The sequence below is a fragment of the Atractosteus spatula genome, chromosome 1 (genome assembly GCF_055471065.1).
Source record: "Atractosteus spatula isolate fAtrSpa1 chromosome 1, fAtrSpa1.hap1, whole genome shotgun sequence".
NCBI lineage: Eukaryota > Metazoa > Chordata > Actinopteri > Semionotiformes > Lepisosteidae > Atractosteus > Atractosteus spatula.
Genome location: NC_142706.1, coordinates 27,468,412 through 27,485,809, shown reverse-complemented (window position 1 = coordinate 27,485,809; position 17,398 = coordinate 27,468,412). Strand labels below are relative to the sequence as shown.

The 17,398-nt window shown below is 35.8% G+C and overlaps 1 protein-coding gene across 7 annotated transcripts in view; it reads left to right on the top strand.

Annotated features, from left to right (window-relative positions):
* The window catches only part of nek1 (NIMA-related kinase 1), a 104,690-nt gene that overhangs the window by 10,845 nt on the left and 76,447 nt on the right, over nucleotides 1-17,398 (top strand). For all 7 annotated transcript variants that reach the window (XM_088922549.1, XM_088922499.1, XM_088922335.1 and 4 more), the window contains exons 4-11: nucleotides 1,692-1,789; nucleotides 2,011-2,094; nucleotides 3,753-3,820; nucleotides 4,201-4,287; nucleotides 5,154-5,208; nucleotides 5,862-6,062; nucleotides 10,718-10,790; nucleotides 13,591-13,748. In XM_088922549.1, the coding sequence (XP_088778675.1) occupies nucleotides 1,692-1,789; nucleotides 2,011-2,094; nucleotides 3,753-3,820; nucleotides 4,201-4,287; nucleotides 5,154-5,208; nucleotides 5,862-6,062; nucleotides 10,718-10,790; nucleotides 13,591-13,748 (824 nt within the window). The remainder of the gene's footprint in view (nucleotides 1-1,691; nucleotides 1,790-2,010; nucleotides 2,095-3,752; nucleotides 3,821-4,200; nucleotides 4,288-5,153; nucleotides 5,209-5,861; nucleotides 6,063-10,717; nucleotides 10,791-13,590; nucleotides 13,749-17,398) is intronic.

The window sequence follows — 17,398 nt, the reverse complement described above, 5'->3', positions numbered from 1 at the left end:
AACATTGCTCCCTGTCTGAAGTTTGCTAAAGACCACCTGGATGTTCCACAGCACTGGAGAAAATGAAACACTGCTTACCAACACCAAAACCTCATCCCAACTGTGAAGCAAGGTGGAGGGAGTATAATGGTGTGGGGCTGCTTTGCTGCCTCAGGGCCTGGATGGGTTGCAATCATTGAGGAACCAATGAATTCCAAGTTGTATCATTAATCTACAGCAGAATATCAGGGCGTCAGTCTGTGATCTAAAACTCAAAAGAAGTTGGGTCATGCAACATGACAATGTGGCTCAAACAGAAGAAATGCTGTATTTTAGAATGGCCAAGTCAGAGTCCTAACCTCAATCACATTGAAATGTTGTGGCGTGATCTGAAGCAGGCCATGCAAGCAAGAGATCCCAAAAATATACACGATTGAAACAGTTTTGTATAGAGGAATGGGCAAAAAAAACCTCCTAACCGCTGCGCAGGTCTGATCAGCAGATACAGAAAGCGTTTGGTTGAGGTTACTGCCAATAAAGGAGTTTCCATTAGTTACTAAATATAAGGGTTCACATACTTTTTCCATCAATGACCTTGATTGTTTAAACCATTTGTTTAATAATGATATGGCAATGTAAAATATTACGTGTGTTGTTTGTTAAATAAGACTGTATTATTATGACTTAAATGAAGATCAGATTGCATTTTAGGAGCCATTCATGCAGAAATCCATATAATTTCTAAGGTTTCACAAACCTTTTCTCACAACTGTATGTTTCATCCACCAGTGTGCAGATCTACATTTAATCTTATTACAGTTGAGCTAATCAGAAATGATTTGATAAAAGGCATTAAAGTCCCTAAACACAGTGGGAAGATTAAGTCATATACTGCTCACAATGTTGGTTATGTATAGTGTGATTTGTACAAAAAAGGCCAAATGAAGAATAGATCAAAGAGGAACTTTGATTAAATATCCTTAGCAACTAAGTGGAGAATGTGCTTTCAAAAGCAGATATCGTGTTCACTGGTTGGTTCATAAAAGAAGAACCCTGTGCATTTTCACAGTTGTCCAGTCTCTGATTTTTTTTTAAATCAAATGCCTTTATTTCAACATTAATGTTTTGACATGTAGAAACCAAGAAATTCGAGCCTGAAGTGTTCGTTCGTCCAGCCAAGCTTTATTGCATGCATACAAGGAACTACAATAAGTATCACAATAGTTATAGTACCGATCGCAGTTCAAAGGGGATATAGTCCTACAGAACTTAAATATACGTTTCTCCCCCCTCCTGTCTTTGATGTAACGGAAGGAAGACACCTTCCTTTGGCATCAGGAGTTAAGTGTAAACATTTACCATTTGGGTAAACATTCACCATTTGGGGGTCAGTACAGGGGGGGAGAAAGCCTCTGTGATCAAGCAGGCGTGATGATTACAGTTAAGCATGTAAAAGCCATTAGCAGGCTCCATCAGACATAATCACATTTTAACCTTAAAACATAGACATCTACATTTGTTTGTATAGTATGAAGAAGGGAAACAATAAATAAGTGATAAAATACTTCAAAAATTGTATTTAGGTGTATCATTTTTTATGTACAAGTTTCAGAAAGTAAGAAAACAGGCATGTGTTACTGAAGTCAGGAATACACAGTTAAATTAATTGAGTATAATGAGATTGCTTATAATACTGTGTTTTTTGTGTACAGAAACTGGCTGCTTGTATATAGTGATGGACTATTGTGAAGGTGGGGATCTATTTAAGAGGATTAATACTCAGAAAGGTGTTTTGTTCTCTGAAGATCAGGTAAAGTATTTCAGTATAAAGGTTACGGTCTTAAAAAAAATTGAAGTATTGATGTAAAAATGTTAAGCTGTTAAAAATACTCCTTCTATTTTGAGTGTGAAAAAAATGATTGAGAATAATGTCAGAACCATAATATAAAGGCTTTTTATGAATTCCTTTTCTGGTACCAATTGATTTAATGGCTTTTAATGGAAAAGTCACTTGAATTTGTTGTGTCATAGATCATGGATTGGTTTGTACAAATCTGCCTTGCCCTGAAACATGTGCATGACAGAAAAATTCTTCACAGGGACATAAAATCACAGGTAAGCAAAATGTAAAACATTGAGGGGTGTTTCTTTTTCCACTAAAAGATACTTAAACATATTGAAAACATTATTTGAAGTATAGTGAAGTCTTCCAAAGATTGTTATAATCTTCTAGTTGGTGGACCGTAGTATGGCAATTTCAATTACAGTGCCTTGTAGAAGCATTCAGACTTACCCAGTTTTCGTATTTTGTTGCTTTAAAACTTGCAGTCATGACAGATTAAAGTAACAGTAAAGTTGTTACATGCTCATATTCAAATAAAAAATACAGAAAGTAAATAGATCATCAGTAAGAAAGAAAAAATGGAAAAGTTATGAATTCATAAGCATTCAAGCCATTTTCTATGGCACACCTTAATTTAGGTTGTCAAGTCCAAAAATGTCTATTTTGGTCTGATCAGACCATAGTATTCTCTTCCATTTGGTCTGAGAGTGTCCCACATGCCTTCTGGAAAACTGTAGTCCAGATTTGACGTAAGTTTTTTGTCACTCTTCAATGAAGCCCAAATTTGTGAAGCACCCGGGCAATTGTCATATGCATAGTTTCTTCCATCTCAGCCATGGAAGACTAATTTCTTTCGAGTTGTCATAGGCCTTTTGGTGGCCTCCCTGACAAGTGCTCTTCTTGTCTGGAAATTGTTTTCGAGGGCAACCTGTTCTTCACAGTTATGTCATATTTTCTTCCTTTCTTTATAATTGACCTTACTGTGCTTTGGGGATTTGTAATGCCTTGGAATTTTTCTTATATCCTTCCACAGATTTTTCAGTAGCCCCATCTTAGATTACTTTAGAAGTTCCTTTGTCTTCATGATGTAGTTTCTGTTGGGAGCTGTACTAATCAGCTGTGAGACCTCCCAGAGATAGTTATGTTTTTACTTAACATATCTGAAACACATTGATTGCACACAGGTGGACTCCATTCAACAAATTAAGTGACTTCTAAAGACATTTGGTTTTAACAGAACCTGTTTATGTATTCACCCATTTTACTGTGATCTACTCTATGCAATCACTTATTATCTGTTCTATAATTCTATAATTAATTTAGGAGAATTTGTAGAATTTTGTTTTCACTTTGACATTATAGAGTGTTTTGTGTAGACCAATGGCAAAAAATCCCATATAAATAGTGTGATTCTATATTGTAAAAGTTAGATGTGAACAAGTTCAAGGGGGTGAATACTTTTTATACTGTTGTCACTCTATTTGGACTTCCAACTTGTACTCCGACACCAAAGCTTTGGTTTACAGCATTGTATGAGCCATGAAAACAAAGTCCTTGGCTCTCAGAAGTTTGTGCTTAATTTGGAGTAGTATTGTGTCTTTCATTTTACTGTATACTGAAAAGACTGTGTAAAGACTCTCTCAAAGGGAGGGGGGAGAGTTCAGTTTCTGTAATGTTGTTGCCTTGTTCTGAGGTCACTTGAGTTCTATTTATCCATCCTATCTCAAAAGCATTTGTAAGAATGTTTTCCTACTTAACCTGCATATTCTTGTTTTTCTGTGGAAACTCAGTCAGCATACGGTTCTGATTGTTAGAAGGATCTGAACACTTCTGCAATGCACTGTACTTGCTACATGTTGTATCATCTCTTTTTTGTGTCTCTAATGTCAGTGGAGTTTAATTTATTTCTTTTATTTTGTATCTTCTTTAGAATATCTTTTTGACCAAAGATGGGACAATACAGCTGGGTGATTTTGGAATTGCAAGGGTCCTCAATAGGTATTGTTTTAAATCAATAATGTTTTAAATTTTGTATAAATTCAGTTTTAGAAATCCCACATTTTTTCTGTGAAGAAACCTTGTGTATTATGTCAAGCAGTTATTCTGCAATACTCAATGCTAACAATGTTAGCTCATGTTTTTAAATTGGGCAGTTGGTACTATATAAATAAGGACTGCTGAGGAAGAGTAGGAACACTTAATGAAAAATCAACTTAATTAGAGATGTCAACTGCCTTCAGCAGTTTTTAATAATCCCGAGTTCCTTGTGTTTAGCATTCGGTAATGGTTCAGTTTTGTTTCAAAGTGAATATAATTTTTTCCTGTGTTTGATTTAACTCCCGTCCTAAATTTTTTAATCTGCTTTTTGTTTCTTTCAGCACTGTTGAATTGGCTAGAACATGCATAGGAACTCCATACTACTTGTCACCTGAAATTTGTGAAAACAAGCCTTACAATAACAAAAGGTAGCATATTCTGTAGTTTTATTTACAAAAGAAGTATATGGGCTATGGTTCTGATTATTGTTGATGGATATTGCCAATTAAAATATCAATAAGAAATCAATTGGAGATATTATGGAATTTTCAAATGACAAAATGTGGCCAGTCAAGTCATTTGTCCTAGAACTTTACAAATGGTATATATTTTACTTTTCTGCTGACATAGGAGCCCGTGTTGTTGGTCCACGGGGAAAAAAATTTAAGGCAATGCTATTTTTGCCTGCAGCTGAACAATAATAATACATCTTTAAAAATTGAGGATCAAGTAATCTTGAGTCACGCCATTGTGATGCCCTCCATCAGAGGCAGTATGATTGAACTAGTATGCTTCGTTGTGGGGCAGAAGATGACTTTTTAAAAAAATTAATTTTACTCCCATTCATTCTGAGTCTTTTGTGTGTGATTTGACAGAATTAATGTATCCTACCTTGAGTTCCCCAAGGCTTGAAATTACTGCCTGTTTGATATTCTGTAAAGAATTATGGTGTTTATAATGTTTCCAAGCCTGAGATTGTATTATGTTTTATATTTTAAATATGATTTTAGAGTAGCTAGGATCTGGAAGTATCATAAAAATGGTAATAAGATCTGTCTTGCATCTTACTTTTTCTTTTTGTTGTTATTGCTGTTGTTAAATGGTGAGATGAATTTATCTTGAAATGTTTAATGTTCTTGAAATGTTAAATTATTCCAACTAAAGTTTTTGAAAAGCCCTTTGGCATAACAAGATGCCAAATTCATAAACATTTAATGGAATACACATGTATTTCTTTCCATCTAATTCAGTGATCCTTTGTAAAGCACCCCTAATTCTGTATTTTAAATTTTAGTGATATTTGGGCCTTGGGGTGTGTGCTATATGAAATGTGCACCCTTAAGCATGCAGTAAGTATTCACGTGTATTTTTCAATGCTGTCTACATAACTGTGCTTGTTCTACACTTTGCAGTACCTTTTTTGATTACAGGACATTATTCCTGCTTATCCATTTGAATGCGGAAGTAATTCAAGGGTTTATTTAGTCAGTTAGATGGATTATATGCAGAGAACCGTTTCAAATAGCCAAATTCACATATATAGCCAAGTCCCCTCCTATGTCATTGCATGATGACATTAGAGAAATCTAGTGTTTCTTTAAAACAAATGTACAAAATTAGATGGTTATGTAGAAAAGTCATTTGCAAATTAGTAAAAAATGCAGGACTTTCCATTACTGAAGAAGTGATAAGGTAGTGCAGTTCTCTTGGTTTTGATAACTTTTGCTAAATGAAACTGATGTTTATGGACTTTAAATCAAATATTCAACTATGACATTAATGAAGTGTTACTGTAACAGTCTTTTCTGATACATTTCTTAGTTTTTCATTACAGTTATAAACGATCTCCAAGATGTGTAAAATTAAGTAATAATACCACATTAGAGAACCCCACCCCAATGATTCTATTTAACAATGTAAACAAATTGATATGATCCTTGACAATAAAGAAAAAGCAGAACAAAAAACAATAGTATACTTTATTCATCTTCTTATTTTTCAGTTCGAAGCTGGAAACATGAAGAATCTGGTGCTTAAGATAATCCGTGGGTCCTACCCTCCTGTCTCTGTGCATTACTCTTATGATTTACGCAATCTGATGTCACATCTCTTCAAGAGAAATCCTAAGGATAGACCTTCTGTAAACTCCATATTGGAGAAGCCTTTTATATCCAGGCGAATACAAAAGTTTCTCACGCCACAGGTGAATGAAGTTTTCATGAAAATTTGTTTTTTTACAAAAAAGGTATTCAGTATTCTCTTGTCAGTTCATTGGAAATAAAATAGTGAAAAATAAGCTCATGCGTTTTAAAAACAATTATTGTTTTTAGTTCCTGATTTTAATATTTTGGTTTTCTAGTACACATGGGATGTCAGCTTAGTAGTGTCAATAGGGAGAGCTGTAAAACGGTGAAATGAGCATATTCCCATTTTTACAGACACTTGAGAAAGTGATGCTGTACTGAATATTTTTATTTACTTCGTAGTACACTAAGTTTTAAAAATATTTAGGCTAGTGAAAATGGAAGTGTCCTTTAAGCATAAGGTGTTCCAACCTTATTGCTTATTATTATTAAGCAATAAGGTTTCAAATAATCATAGAAGCCCATGGATTTATTTGGCTGTTTGTGCTGATTCCAAAATTTCTGTATCTTGGTGGCCAAAATAATTACAGTATTTTAAATGAGAACTTACTTGTGCTTTGTACAGTAACTACAGTGGCTATTAAAATAATTCACGCCCCTTGGACGTTATATATTATTGTGTTCCAAAATGGAATCATTGAACTGTATTTAACTGGGACTTTTTGCCTTTGATTGACAGAAAGCTTTCTATAATGTCATAGTGAAAACAATTCTACAGATCCTCCTTTAATAAATATAAAAAGGCAAATAACTGGTTGCATACATATTCACCCCTTAGTCCATATTTGTTAGAGGCACAGTTGGGAGAAAGTGAGTCTTCTTGGAGAAGTTTCTACTAGCTTTGCACATTTGAACACTGCAATATTTCCCATTCTTGCTTGCAGAATGTCTGAAACTCTCTCAGGTTGAATTGGAAAAGTTGGTAAACAGCAATTTTCAACTCCTGTCACAGGATTGGATTGAGGTTTAGGCTTTGCCTAGACTTCTCTAGAACATTTTTTCTTTTTAAACCACTCCAGCATGGCTGTATGTTTTTTGTCATTATTCTACTGGAAGATGAATCTTTTCCCAAGTCCCATGTCTATTGCTGACTGCAGCAAGTTTATCTCCAAGATTTCTCTGAACGTTGCTGCATCCATTTTAACTTCTATCTTCACAAGTTTTTCAGGCCCGAAAGCAGTGAAGCAGCACCATACCATGATACCGCCACCACCACTAGGGGTAGTGTTCCTAGGTTGATGTTCACTGTCACACTTGCGCCAAACGTAATGCTTGTTGTTGAGGCCAAACAGGTCAATTTTGATCTCATCAAACCATAGAATTTTCTTCCACTTAGTCTGAGTTTTCCACATGCCTTCTTGCAAAGTACAGTCGAGATTGGATTTCACAGTTTCTGCCATCTTAGCCATGAAAGCTTGTAATTCCTTTAGAGTTGTCACAGGCCTTTTGGTGGCCTCCATTACAATTCTAGTTTGGAAATTAATTTTTGTTCATCATTTTTCACAGTTGTCCTATATCTTCTACATTTCTTTATAATGGATTTTACTGTGCTTTGGGGATTTGTAATGCCTTGGAAATGTTCTTATATCCTTGGTGTTTTTCAGTAACCCTATCCCAGATTTACTTTGACAGTTCCTTCGTCTTTATGGTGTAGTTTCTGTTGGGAGCTGTACTTATCAACAGTGAGACCTACTAGAGATAGTTATGTTTATCCTGAACTTATCTGAAATTTAATTTACAAAATTAGTTTTGTGTCGATCAATGGCAAAAGTCCCAAATTACAACATTATGATTCTATATCGTAACAGTTAAATGTGAAAAAGTCCAAGGGGGAGTAAATACTTTTGATAGCCACTGTAGTTATTGGATAAAATGGAAATTTTTTAATGCCTACTGCCTACAGTTTGAGAATTAATTATCTTTATTAATTGATTAATGAGAAACTTTTATCACTGAAAATCTAAATGAACCATATGCTCTGCTTGTATCTGTTAGTGCTGTTATTGTACGGCATGTATGGCATTGTACCAACGGTCCTCAAAACTGCTGCCATTACCCCCGTGCCAAAAGAGCCTAACATGGCTCTCGACAGTCTTAACAATTTTCGCCCCATCTCCAACTTACCCTTTCTTGCAAAAATTCTAGAGCTGTCACACTTCAGTTACATAACCACCTCATGACAACCTTTTTGAACCCCTCCAATCTGGCTTCCGTCAACTTCACAGCACAGAAACTGCCCTGATCAAAGTCACTAACGATCTTCTAATAGCTTCTGATTCTGGTTCTCTTTCTATACTCATCCTTCTTGATCTCAGTGCTGCTTTTGACACTGTTGACCATAACATCCTACTTTCTCTTCTTGAGACTATGTTTGGAGTTTCTGACGCTGCTCTCAAGTGGTTCAAATCTTACCTCTCTGATTACTGTCACTTTGTCTCTCTTAATGGGTACAGGTCTGAAATTGGTCTTGTTAAGTCTGGTGTTCCTCAGAGCTCAATACTGGGCCCCCTGCTCTTCAGCATTTACATGTTTCCACTTGGTTAACTTTAAGTTCACATGGCCTCAGCTTTCATTTCTACGCTGACGATACTCAAATATACATCCATACCAAACCTGACACCGATGTGGCTGTGTCTATTCTATCTAATTGCATCCTGACATAAATATTTGGATGACTCAAAACTTCCTTCATCTTAACTGCGACAATACTGAAGTCATGCTTATTGGCACCCCCCATCAACTTCGTAAAACCAGTCCTGTAACCCTATCTGTAGATGGTTCTGTACTTGAGCTTCAATCTAAATTGAAAAGCCTTTGGGTTATATTCGATTCTGGCTTAACATTCGACCCACATGTGCAGCATACTGTCAAAACATCTTTTTTTCACCTCAGAAATATCGCTAGACTACGCCCTATGCTATCACTAACTGTGGCTGAAAAGCTGATCAACACATTTGTGTTCTCTCGAATTGACTACTGTAATGCTCTACTCGCTGGGGTATCTAAATCTACTTTGAACAAACTGCAGTATGTCCAAAACTCAACAGCCAGAATCCTGACCAGGTTTAGTGCAAATGATCACATTACTCCTATCCTGGAGTCCTTGCACTGGCTTCCGGTCAAATTCCATGTAGACTTTAAAATCCTTAGCTCACCTATAAGGCTCTACATGGCTTGGCACCTCGGTACACGTCTGAACTATTATTGCCCTACTCCCCACCTCGCAACATCCGCTCTTCAAATTCTGCTCTCCTTACTGTCCCCCAAGCCCGTCTACATTATATGGGTGACAGGGCCTTCTCCTGTTATGCCCCCAAGCTCTGGAACACTCTCCCCAAGGATATCGGGGAGTCACCTTCTCTAAACTCCTTCAAATCCAGACTCAAAACCCTCTTCTTTAGAAAAGCCTTTACTTAACTGGTTCTATTCTTCATCCTTCTGCTTTTCTTAGTACCACCATCCACGGTCTCCTCTATATATTGTAATTGTGTTTTATCTTGTGTATTCTTTTTACTCGTTGTTGTCATTCTGTAAAGCGCTTTGAGAAGCCACCTTTAAAGGCGCTATATAAAATAAAATTTATTATTATTATTGTTCAATTTCTAACAGTTACGAGTTCTGTCTCCTAGTCATGTTGCCATACATGTGATCCTATTTCTAATTATCAAATGATATTTTTAAACAAGCTATGTAATGTCTGATGTGTATACTTTAAAATGTTTGTGATACTGTAAAGGGTAGATTTTTTTCTTTTCTTCCTTCTGTTTTGATACATAGCTGTGTGCTTAATTCATATTGTATAGCTTAGTTACCTGTAATCTCTGTATCTGCTAGAAACCAACCTTTTTGTTTCATTTTATCTTAGAACAAGACTTTGTTCATTGTTAATTATCTTATAACAAATAGACATTAATACAGAGAGCAGTCTGTTAATGACTAAACTTTTCTGAAATATTTACAGTGAATTATTATAGTAATCCTTATCTTTTCTCTGCAATTTAATATGTAATGATAAGCAATTATTGCAAAATGATGTAATGCTTTTGTAATGCTCTGTATATATGAAAGTGTTAATTCCATTACGACTGTGCCATCTGGATATTACAAGATAGGAGTTCATAGTCTTAGTTTTGAAAATTCACTGCATGATAGCAGTAACTCGTGGAGCAGATTTCCTGGCAAAATTAACTGCAACCTAGAATTCTATATCCAGTACAGTGCTTTTAATGCTAACTGCACAGTCTGCATTTGCAGGTCTTTACTAATTAATAGGTTTTTATTGACAGTCTACTTCTTTTTTTGCTTTTGTATAGATTTTATACTTGTGCCAGACTTTCTATTGCTACTTATTCACTTTTCTGATCATACTGGTATTATATGCAATTCAGTGTGTGCCACTGTAATCACTTTATTTAATCATACTGTTTCTGCTTTTGAAAAATATGCAGTTCTATGCTTGATCTCGTAATAGTTTGATGTGCAGTATCACATCTTCCATAATTGGTAAACTGATTTTCCTAGTATAATTCTCAGTGCAATTTTCAGATTCATCCGCAGCTTTAAGATCTTTTACCTTTAATCCAAACTCTTGTGTATATATTTATATAGCGTTTGATCATATTTATACATTTGGAGCAAGTCCATGTTATATGAAATGGATCAGCATTTTACAAGTCAACTGAAAATCTTAAAACTTTCTTCCTTCTTTTTGTAGCTTATTGCTCAGGAATTCAGCTATCCAGTTCTCCATAAACAGCCTAAAGTCAGTGAGGCTCAAGTAGCAGCAGGTAAACAAATGAAGGGGTACAGAACACAGGGATATACTGTTGAAATGTGCCCTTTTATCTTAAACATATAATCTCCATATTAAACTTTTTTTAATTTGACAATACTTTCCTCAAATGGTTCTAAAGTACCTATATATTTTTAACTGAAGTAAATCCATTGCATTTTTTAATGATGTGAGTAAATCTCCATTAACTGTCTCCAGCTGAGGAGAAATTAATGTTATTATATTTTTCAGACTGCCTAGTGTTTAATTTGCCCCATACAGATGCAGCCATTCAAAGTGTGCGTTACAGACACGTACCGCAGGTGGCGTCGCGCATTGTGACGCAAGATGATGCTCGGTACCGCGGTAGATATTGAATTTTACCACTGAAGGGAAATCTTAGTAGCTGAGCATAAAAAGAATAGGAGCATACTGTAACGCGTGTCAAGGCCATAAACAATATTAATTTTGGAACATAAACATACAGTATATGGCTGGTCTTGGTACTTTAAAGAAAAAATACACACCAGTATTCCATTTCTCCCTAAACATTTTAAGCATCGAAGTCTTTAACTAAAGAGATACTGGAGTCAACAAGCATACTTTTAGAATTTGATTAAAAGGGAATATAATATGAAATCGCGTATCTAACGAAATTAATAACGATATAATTATATTCATGTACCGCAACACAAGAATAGTACACGCTGTACATTGTCTGTCGGTAATGTTTCTGTAGTGCTTTTTCAGCATTCTGCATGTGACTGCGCCGGTGGCGCTGTGTGTTAGTCTCCTGACTCCCATGTCACACGGTCTGTGATCGAATCCCATGGAACTATGACTTTATTTTTTAACAAACATTTCTTTGAAAAAATGAAACGTTTCCCTTGGTCAGAGATTAAATAAAACCTCACTCGCACCAAACAAATTTATATTTCTAAATATCACAACATGATCGGATTTAAGTCTTTTTAATAACAATGAATAGTCACCTATGCGTTACAAAATAAACATTTATATTGATTTGAATCGCGTTTTGATTTAAATCTTAAACGCGTGTTTAAATATATGTGTTTAAAGGCGATATACTGTATAAAAGCGCTGATTCTTATGGGATGTGTTCCGCCGGGGATTCAAAAAATTTATTTTTTTTAATCGCGTATCTAAGGAAAATTGCAGTATAACTTTGTTCATGCACAAACAGTGGCATGTTACATTATTAATTTGGGTGTCTCCTCTTGCCAGAAAGCTCTAAATTGCATTTTGAGTGCGGTTTTTGACTTTTTCTAAATTGCAACCCATAAATAAAGCTGATACAGTTTAGACTTACTGTATTCTAAACTGTATTACAGCAGCACATTGGACAATGCAACGTAAATTGCAAAAATGCACTTGGAATCTGTCCAAGCCCTACTACGAAAATTATTTAAACTGCGACACTTATCATTCATCTTTAAATAAACTTTATTTTATATAGCGTTTTAAGCGAATAGGTAATTAGATTGCTCATAAACCTAATCGCTTTTTCTACATAAACACAGCGTGATTGCTCTCTGAAAATGCTTGTCCTTTATATTTAGGCTCAGATTTCAACTATAGATCGTATTATTATAAACTTTCTTGGAAAAATGTCTTTTATGTAAACCATGTTTGCTATTAATTCATTTAGGACTAAAATACGTTCATTTTCTTCCAATCGAGTCGAGTTGACATTGGAAGCTTGCCACGCCCGGACTGTTACACCAACGCATTAGCATGTTAAAGCGATTTCATTGAAGAGCCTAGCTTTTTAACTAGTAAGTACTGTACTTCCTACTTTGAAAATACCTGTGAAACCGGTTTAATTCGTCACAGCCAGCACTCCCGCAGAGAGGGGGGTTGTACTCGTTAATGTCCGCGCATTTTGAATGGCTGCATCTGTAGTTCACAAAAATAAGAGTTTGGACATGGGAAGCCTGCTGGAAGTAATACATTTCCTCGAGTGCAGCATAGAAATGTACGTGAGGAAATGTACCTTCAGTATTGGTAATGAGCATAAGAAAGACTACAATTTCAGCAATATTTTTCTATGACATGATAATCACAGGATATATATAAACAGGACCTATATGTATGTATTACTACTGTTTCTTATTCAAAGGACTATAACAAATTCGTTAAGCAAGACCTATCTTTTCCATATCCATGTTGACCATTTCCTAGATTTAATTTCCTTACATATAAGTCACACTTAGTGGTCTAGTATTACTTTGTTCAGCTACAGACCTTTATCATTTCACTGCATGCGGCATGTTATTGAGGTTTGCCTTAGTGAACATCTGAGTGAAATATTAATTTAGTACATCAGTACATATTAATTTAGTATGTCACTTCTGTTTCACTGTCTAGAAGTTTTCCATTTTTGTTTCAGCTATAATTTACTTCATAATTAGTGTTTTTTGCTGCTGCAGAACTAACAATTTTAGCTTCTATGTAATATTCCTTTTAGTTTCTGTCTTGACTTTTTCCTTTAACTGCATCCTGTTTTTTAATAATTTTAGAAAGCCTTTTGTTTTACCTAATTGATTTTTTTAACCAGCTGGGATACAGTCTTTTGCTTTTGAATTCTATTTTTTTGTTATAAAAGCACATAATAATAATGACCTGTACATAAAACATTCTGATTTGACACATTTACTGTTTCAATCAAATCGAATGGTCTGCCTTTTTCTGCTGACTTTAGATGTGTTTTTTTGTTGCAGTAATCTTCAACCGGTCTTTTAAGCTGAAGTTTTACTTCAGTTTTAATGAATATTTTTATTTTATTTTACCCATAGTAAAGAGGCCTACTCAGGGACAGGCATCAGCTTGTGTAGCCCCAGCTCAAAAAATCACCAAACCTGCTGCCAAGTATGGAGTGCCTTTAACTGTGAGAAAGTGTGGAGATACAGCAAAGAAGTCTGCAGAGAGGAAGCCACTAGTGAAACATAAACAGGTGGGAGAATAAAGCTTTGGAAGAAACTACATTAGTGTTCATTATTTAATTCGATCTGATCTGTAAGGGTTCTGGTGTGGTCAGAATAAAGATAAAGACCAGCCCCCAAATTGGCAAATTGCATTCTGCAATTTAGAGTCAACTTAAAATTAATTAGATGAGTATATATTATAGACCTCTGAAAAGATGCTACAGAGTATTGCAAGTAATTAAGCTGTGGTAATGGTTTGTTGAAGTGAAATTAAAATGAAAAATGCAAAATGTTGTGAAGGGAAAAATACAAATAAAGATAAATTAATCAAAGCACCTATAAAAGGGTGTCACAGTTACCTGGTTTTGAAAAATATGCGTGAAACATGTTTTGTGGAAAAGTGAAAAAAGTAATGGGGACTTTCTCCAAAGACTCAATTTTTCCCATTAGGATATAAGGAAAATTGTAAACACAAGGAGGCCATTCAGATTATCTGCTTTAGAACTTTTGTATAATACCGATATATACTTGTTACTACCATCTGGTATACATAACAGCAAAATGAGTTGCATACTTAGACTAGTGAATTGACATGAAGATGTAAATGAATATATTTAAATATTTCTCTCATTGTCTGTGATTTTAGCATATAAAACTGTTTAAGTAGTAAAATACTTAATACATTACATACATAATTCCCTTTCTTTGCCTTGGAGTAGGTTGATAAAGATATTTAGTAATCTAACTTAAGAATTTAAGGCTTTTATAAACAAATGCATTACCAATATGAAGCCATTGCAGTGTGGTTTGCATGGTGATTGGTTTTCTGCACAAAATAGGTATCTAGAGTTGAACTGTGAATACTGTCAGCAGGGTGAGCATCTTGAGTCCAAGATACCTGGGCTTGAGACCCAGTTAGCTAACATACAGTGCAGTCCATAAATATTTGGACAGTGACACAAATTTTGTTGTTTTGGCTCTGTACTCCAGCACATTGGATTTGAAATGAATCAGTGACTATGAGGTTAAAGTGCAGAATGTCAGCTTTAATTCGAGGGTATCACAGTCCTTTTTCTACATAGTCCTCCCATTTTAGGGGACCAAAAGTAATTGGACAATTGGCTGCTCAGTTGTTTCTTGGCCAGCTCTGTGTTGCATCATTAGTTCATGCACAAGAGAGCTAACAAAAGGTCTAGAGTTGATTCTAGATGTGGCATTTGCATCTGGAGTCTTTTGCTGTTGTCTCTCAACACGAGGACCAAAAAAGTGTTAATGCCATTATAGTGGGCCATCATGAGGCTGAAAACTCAGAATAAATCAGAGACATAACCAAAACATTAGGTGTGTTGAAATCAACTGTTTGGTACATTGTTAAGAAGCGAGAACGCACTGGTGAGCTTAGCAATAGCAAACGACCTGGTAGACAATGGAAGACTGCAGTAGTGGATGAACAAAGAATACTTTCAATTGTGAAGAAACATCCCTTTTTTGACTGTTGAACACATCAGGGACACTCTCCAGGATGTAGGCACAGGTATGTCAAAGACTACCATAAAGAGAAGAATACACCAGCATAATCTCAGAGTGTTCACCACAAAATGCAAACCACTGGTAAGAAAGGCCAGGTTACAGTTTGCTAAAAAGTACATAAAAAAAGCCTCTAGAGTTCTGAGACAAAGCCTGATGGACGAAGATTAACCTGTACCAGAGTGATGGAAAGAGAAAAGTATGGAGACAAAAAAGGAACTGCTCATGATCCAAAGCATACCACCTTATCTGTGAAACATGGTGAAGGTAGTGTCATGGCTTGGGCATGTATGGCTGCCAGTGAAACTGGCTCACTTGTCTTTATTGATGATGTGACTGCAGACGGCAGCAGCAGGATGAATTCTGAAGTGTACAACAGCATCTTATCTGCTCAGAACCAACCAAATGCTACAAAACGCTTTACCTTGCAGCAGGACAGTGACCCCAAACATACTGCTTAAGCAGCTATGGAGTTTTTCAGGGCCAAAAAGTGGAATGTTTTTGAGTGGCCAAGTCAATCACCCAACCTGAATCCCATTGAGCATGCATTTCACTTACTGAAGACAAGACTGAAAGCAAAAAGTCCCTGAAACAAGCAGAAACTGAAAATGGCTGAATTACAGGCCTGACAGAGCATCACCAGGAAAGATACCCAATGTCTGGTGATGTCTATGGGTCGCAGACTTCAAGCAGTCATCAATTGCAAAGGATTTGCAAACATGCCAAATTTTATTTAAGATTACAGATGCAGCCATTCAAAGTGCGCGTTACAGACACGTACCGCAGGTGACGTCGCTCAGTATGACGCAAGATGACGCGCGGCACCGCGGTACGTGATTGGTTGACCGACAGGGGCACTCGTGGTCCGTTGGTCTGTCGTAGAAAGACTTACAGTAAACGTCTTTGCTGTGCCCGTTGTAGATATTGAATTTTACCACTGAAGGGAAATCTTAGTAGCTGAGCATAAAAAGAATAGGAGCATACTGTAACGCGTGTGAAAGCCATAAACGATATTAATTTTGGAACATAAACATACAGTATATAGCTGGTCTTGGTACTTTAAAGAAAAAAATACACACCAGTATTCCATTTCTCCCTAAACATTGTAAGCTTCGAAGTCTTTAACGTGATACCGGAGTCAACAAGCATACTTTTAGAATTTGATTAAAAGGGAATATATTATGGAATCGCGTATCTCAAGAATTTAATAACGGTATGATTATATCCGTGTACTGCGGCAGGGCTGTGTAGGGCTGTTTCGCCTGCCTGCTTATGCGAGCTGTCTTGTAGCCTACTGGTCTAGGTGCGTGACTACCAACGGGCAGGTTGTGTGTTCAAATCCAGCTGGTGCTGGACCTTCCAGTTTTATTTATTTATTTTTTAATCGCGTAACATAAACATATTACCGTATGCAAACTGTACTGTATACAGTATGTATATGTATATTTAATGTCTTAACTGTGCCCGTTTAATTGAATTTAAAAAAATTATTTAACACGAACATTAAGCTGTTTACATCTTCCGCCTGAGAACAGTCACCCGTTGCTACCCAACGCAGAATGGTGATTGGCTGACACCATCTGACACCCCTCTGATTGGAGAAAAAAGACGTGCTGGTTTGCTATACATACTGTACCAGGAAGAGGATTTCTTTCTATTCAAAACGTGTATTTTAAAAGTTTAAGAAGTAAAAACCTTACAGCGTACACAGATTTCTAAACTGATCAGGATCGTTATCTTTGTCTTATGCATAATAATATTCACCGCTCTGTCCAGCAAATTAATAATAAACTTTATTTTAGATAGCGTTTTAAACGAATAAGTAATTAGATTGCTCATAAACCTAATCACTTGCTTTTTCTTTTTATTTAGGCTCAGATTTCAACTATAGGTCGTATTATTAATAACCATAATAACAACCAACCAACAAAAACAACCATATAAACATAATACCAACCAAAAACATAGATAACAACCACAATACAAAATCAAATATATCAAACCATTTTACTCTCGCAAAGTCCTCCAATTATCATAATCCCGCCCCTTATGCAAAACCAAACCTTCCTCCCATCCCAGTTTATCCTGTTTATCATAAACAAAATCCACCTCAATTTTCAACATAAAGCATTACACAAAATCAATACCTCAA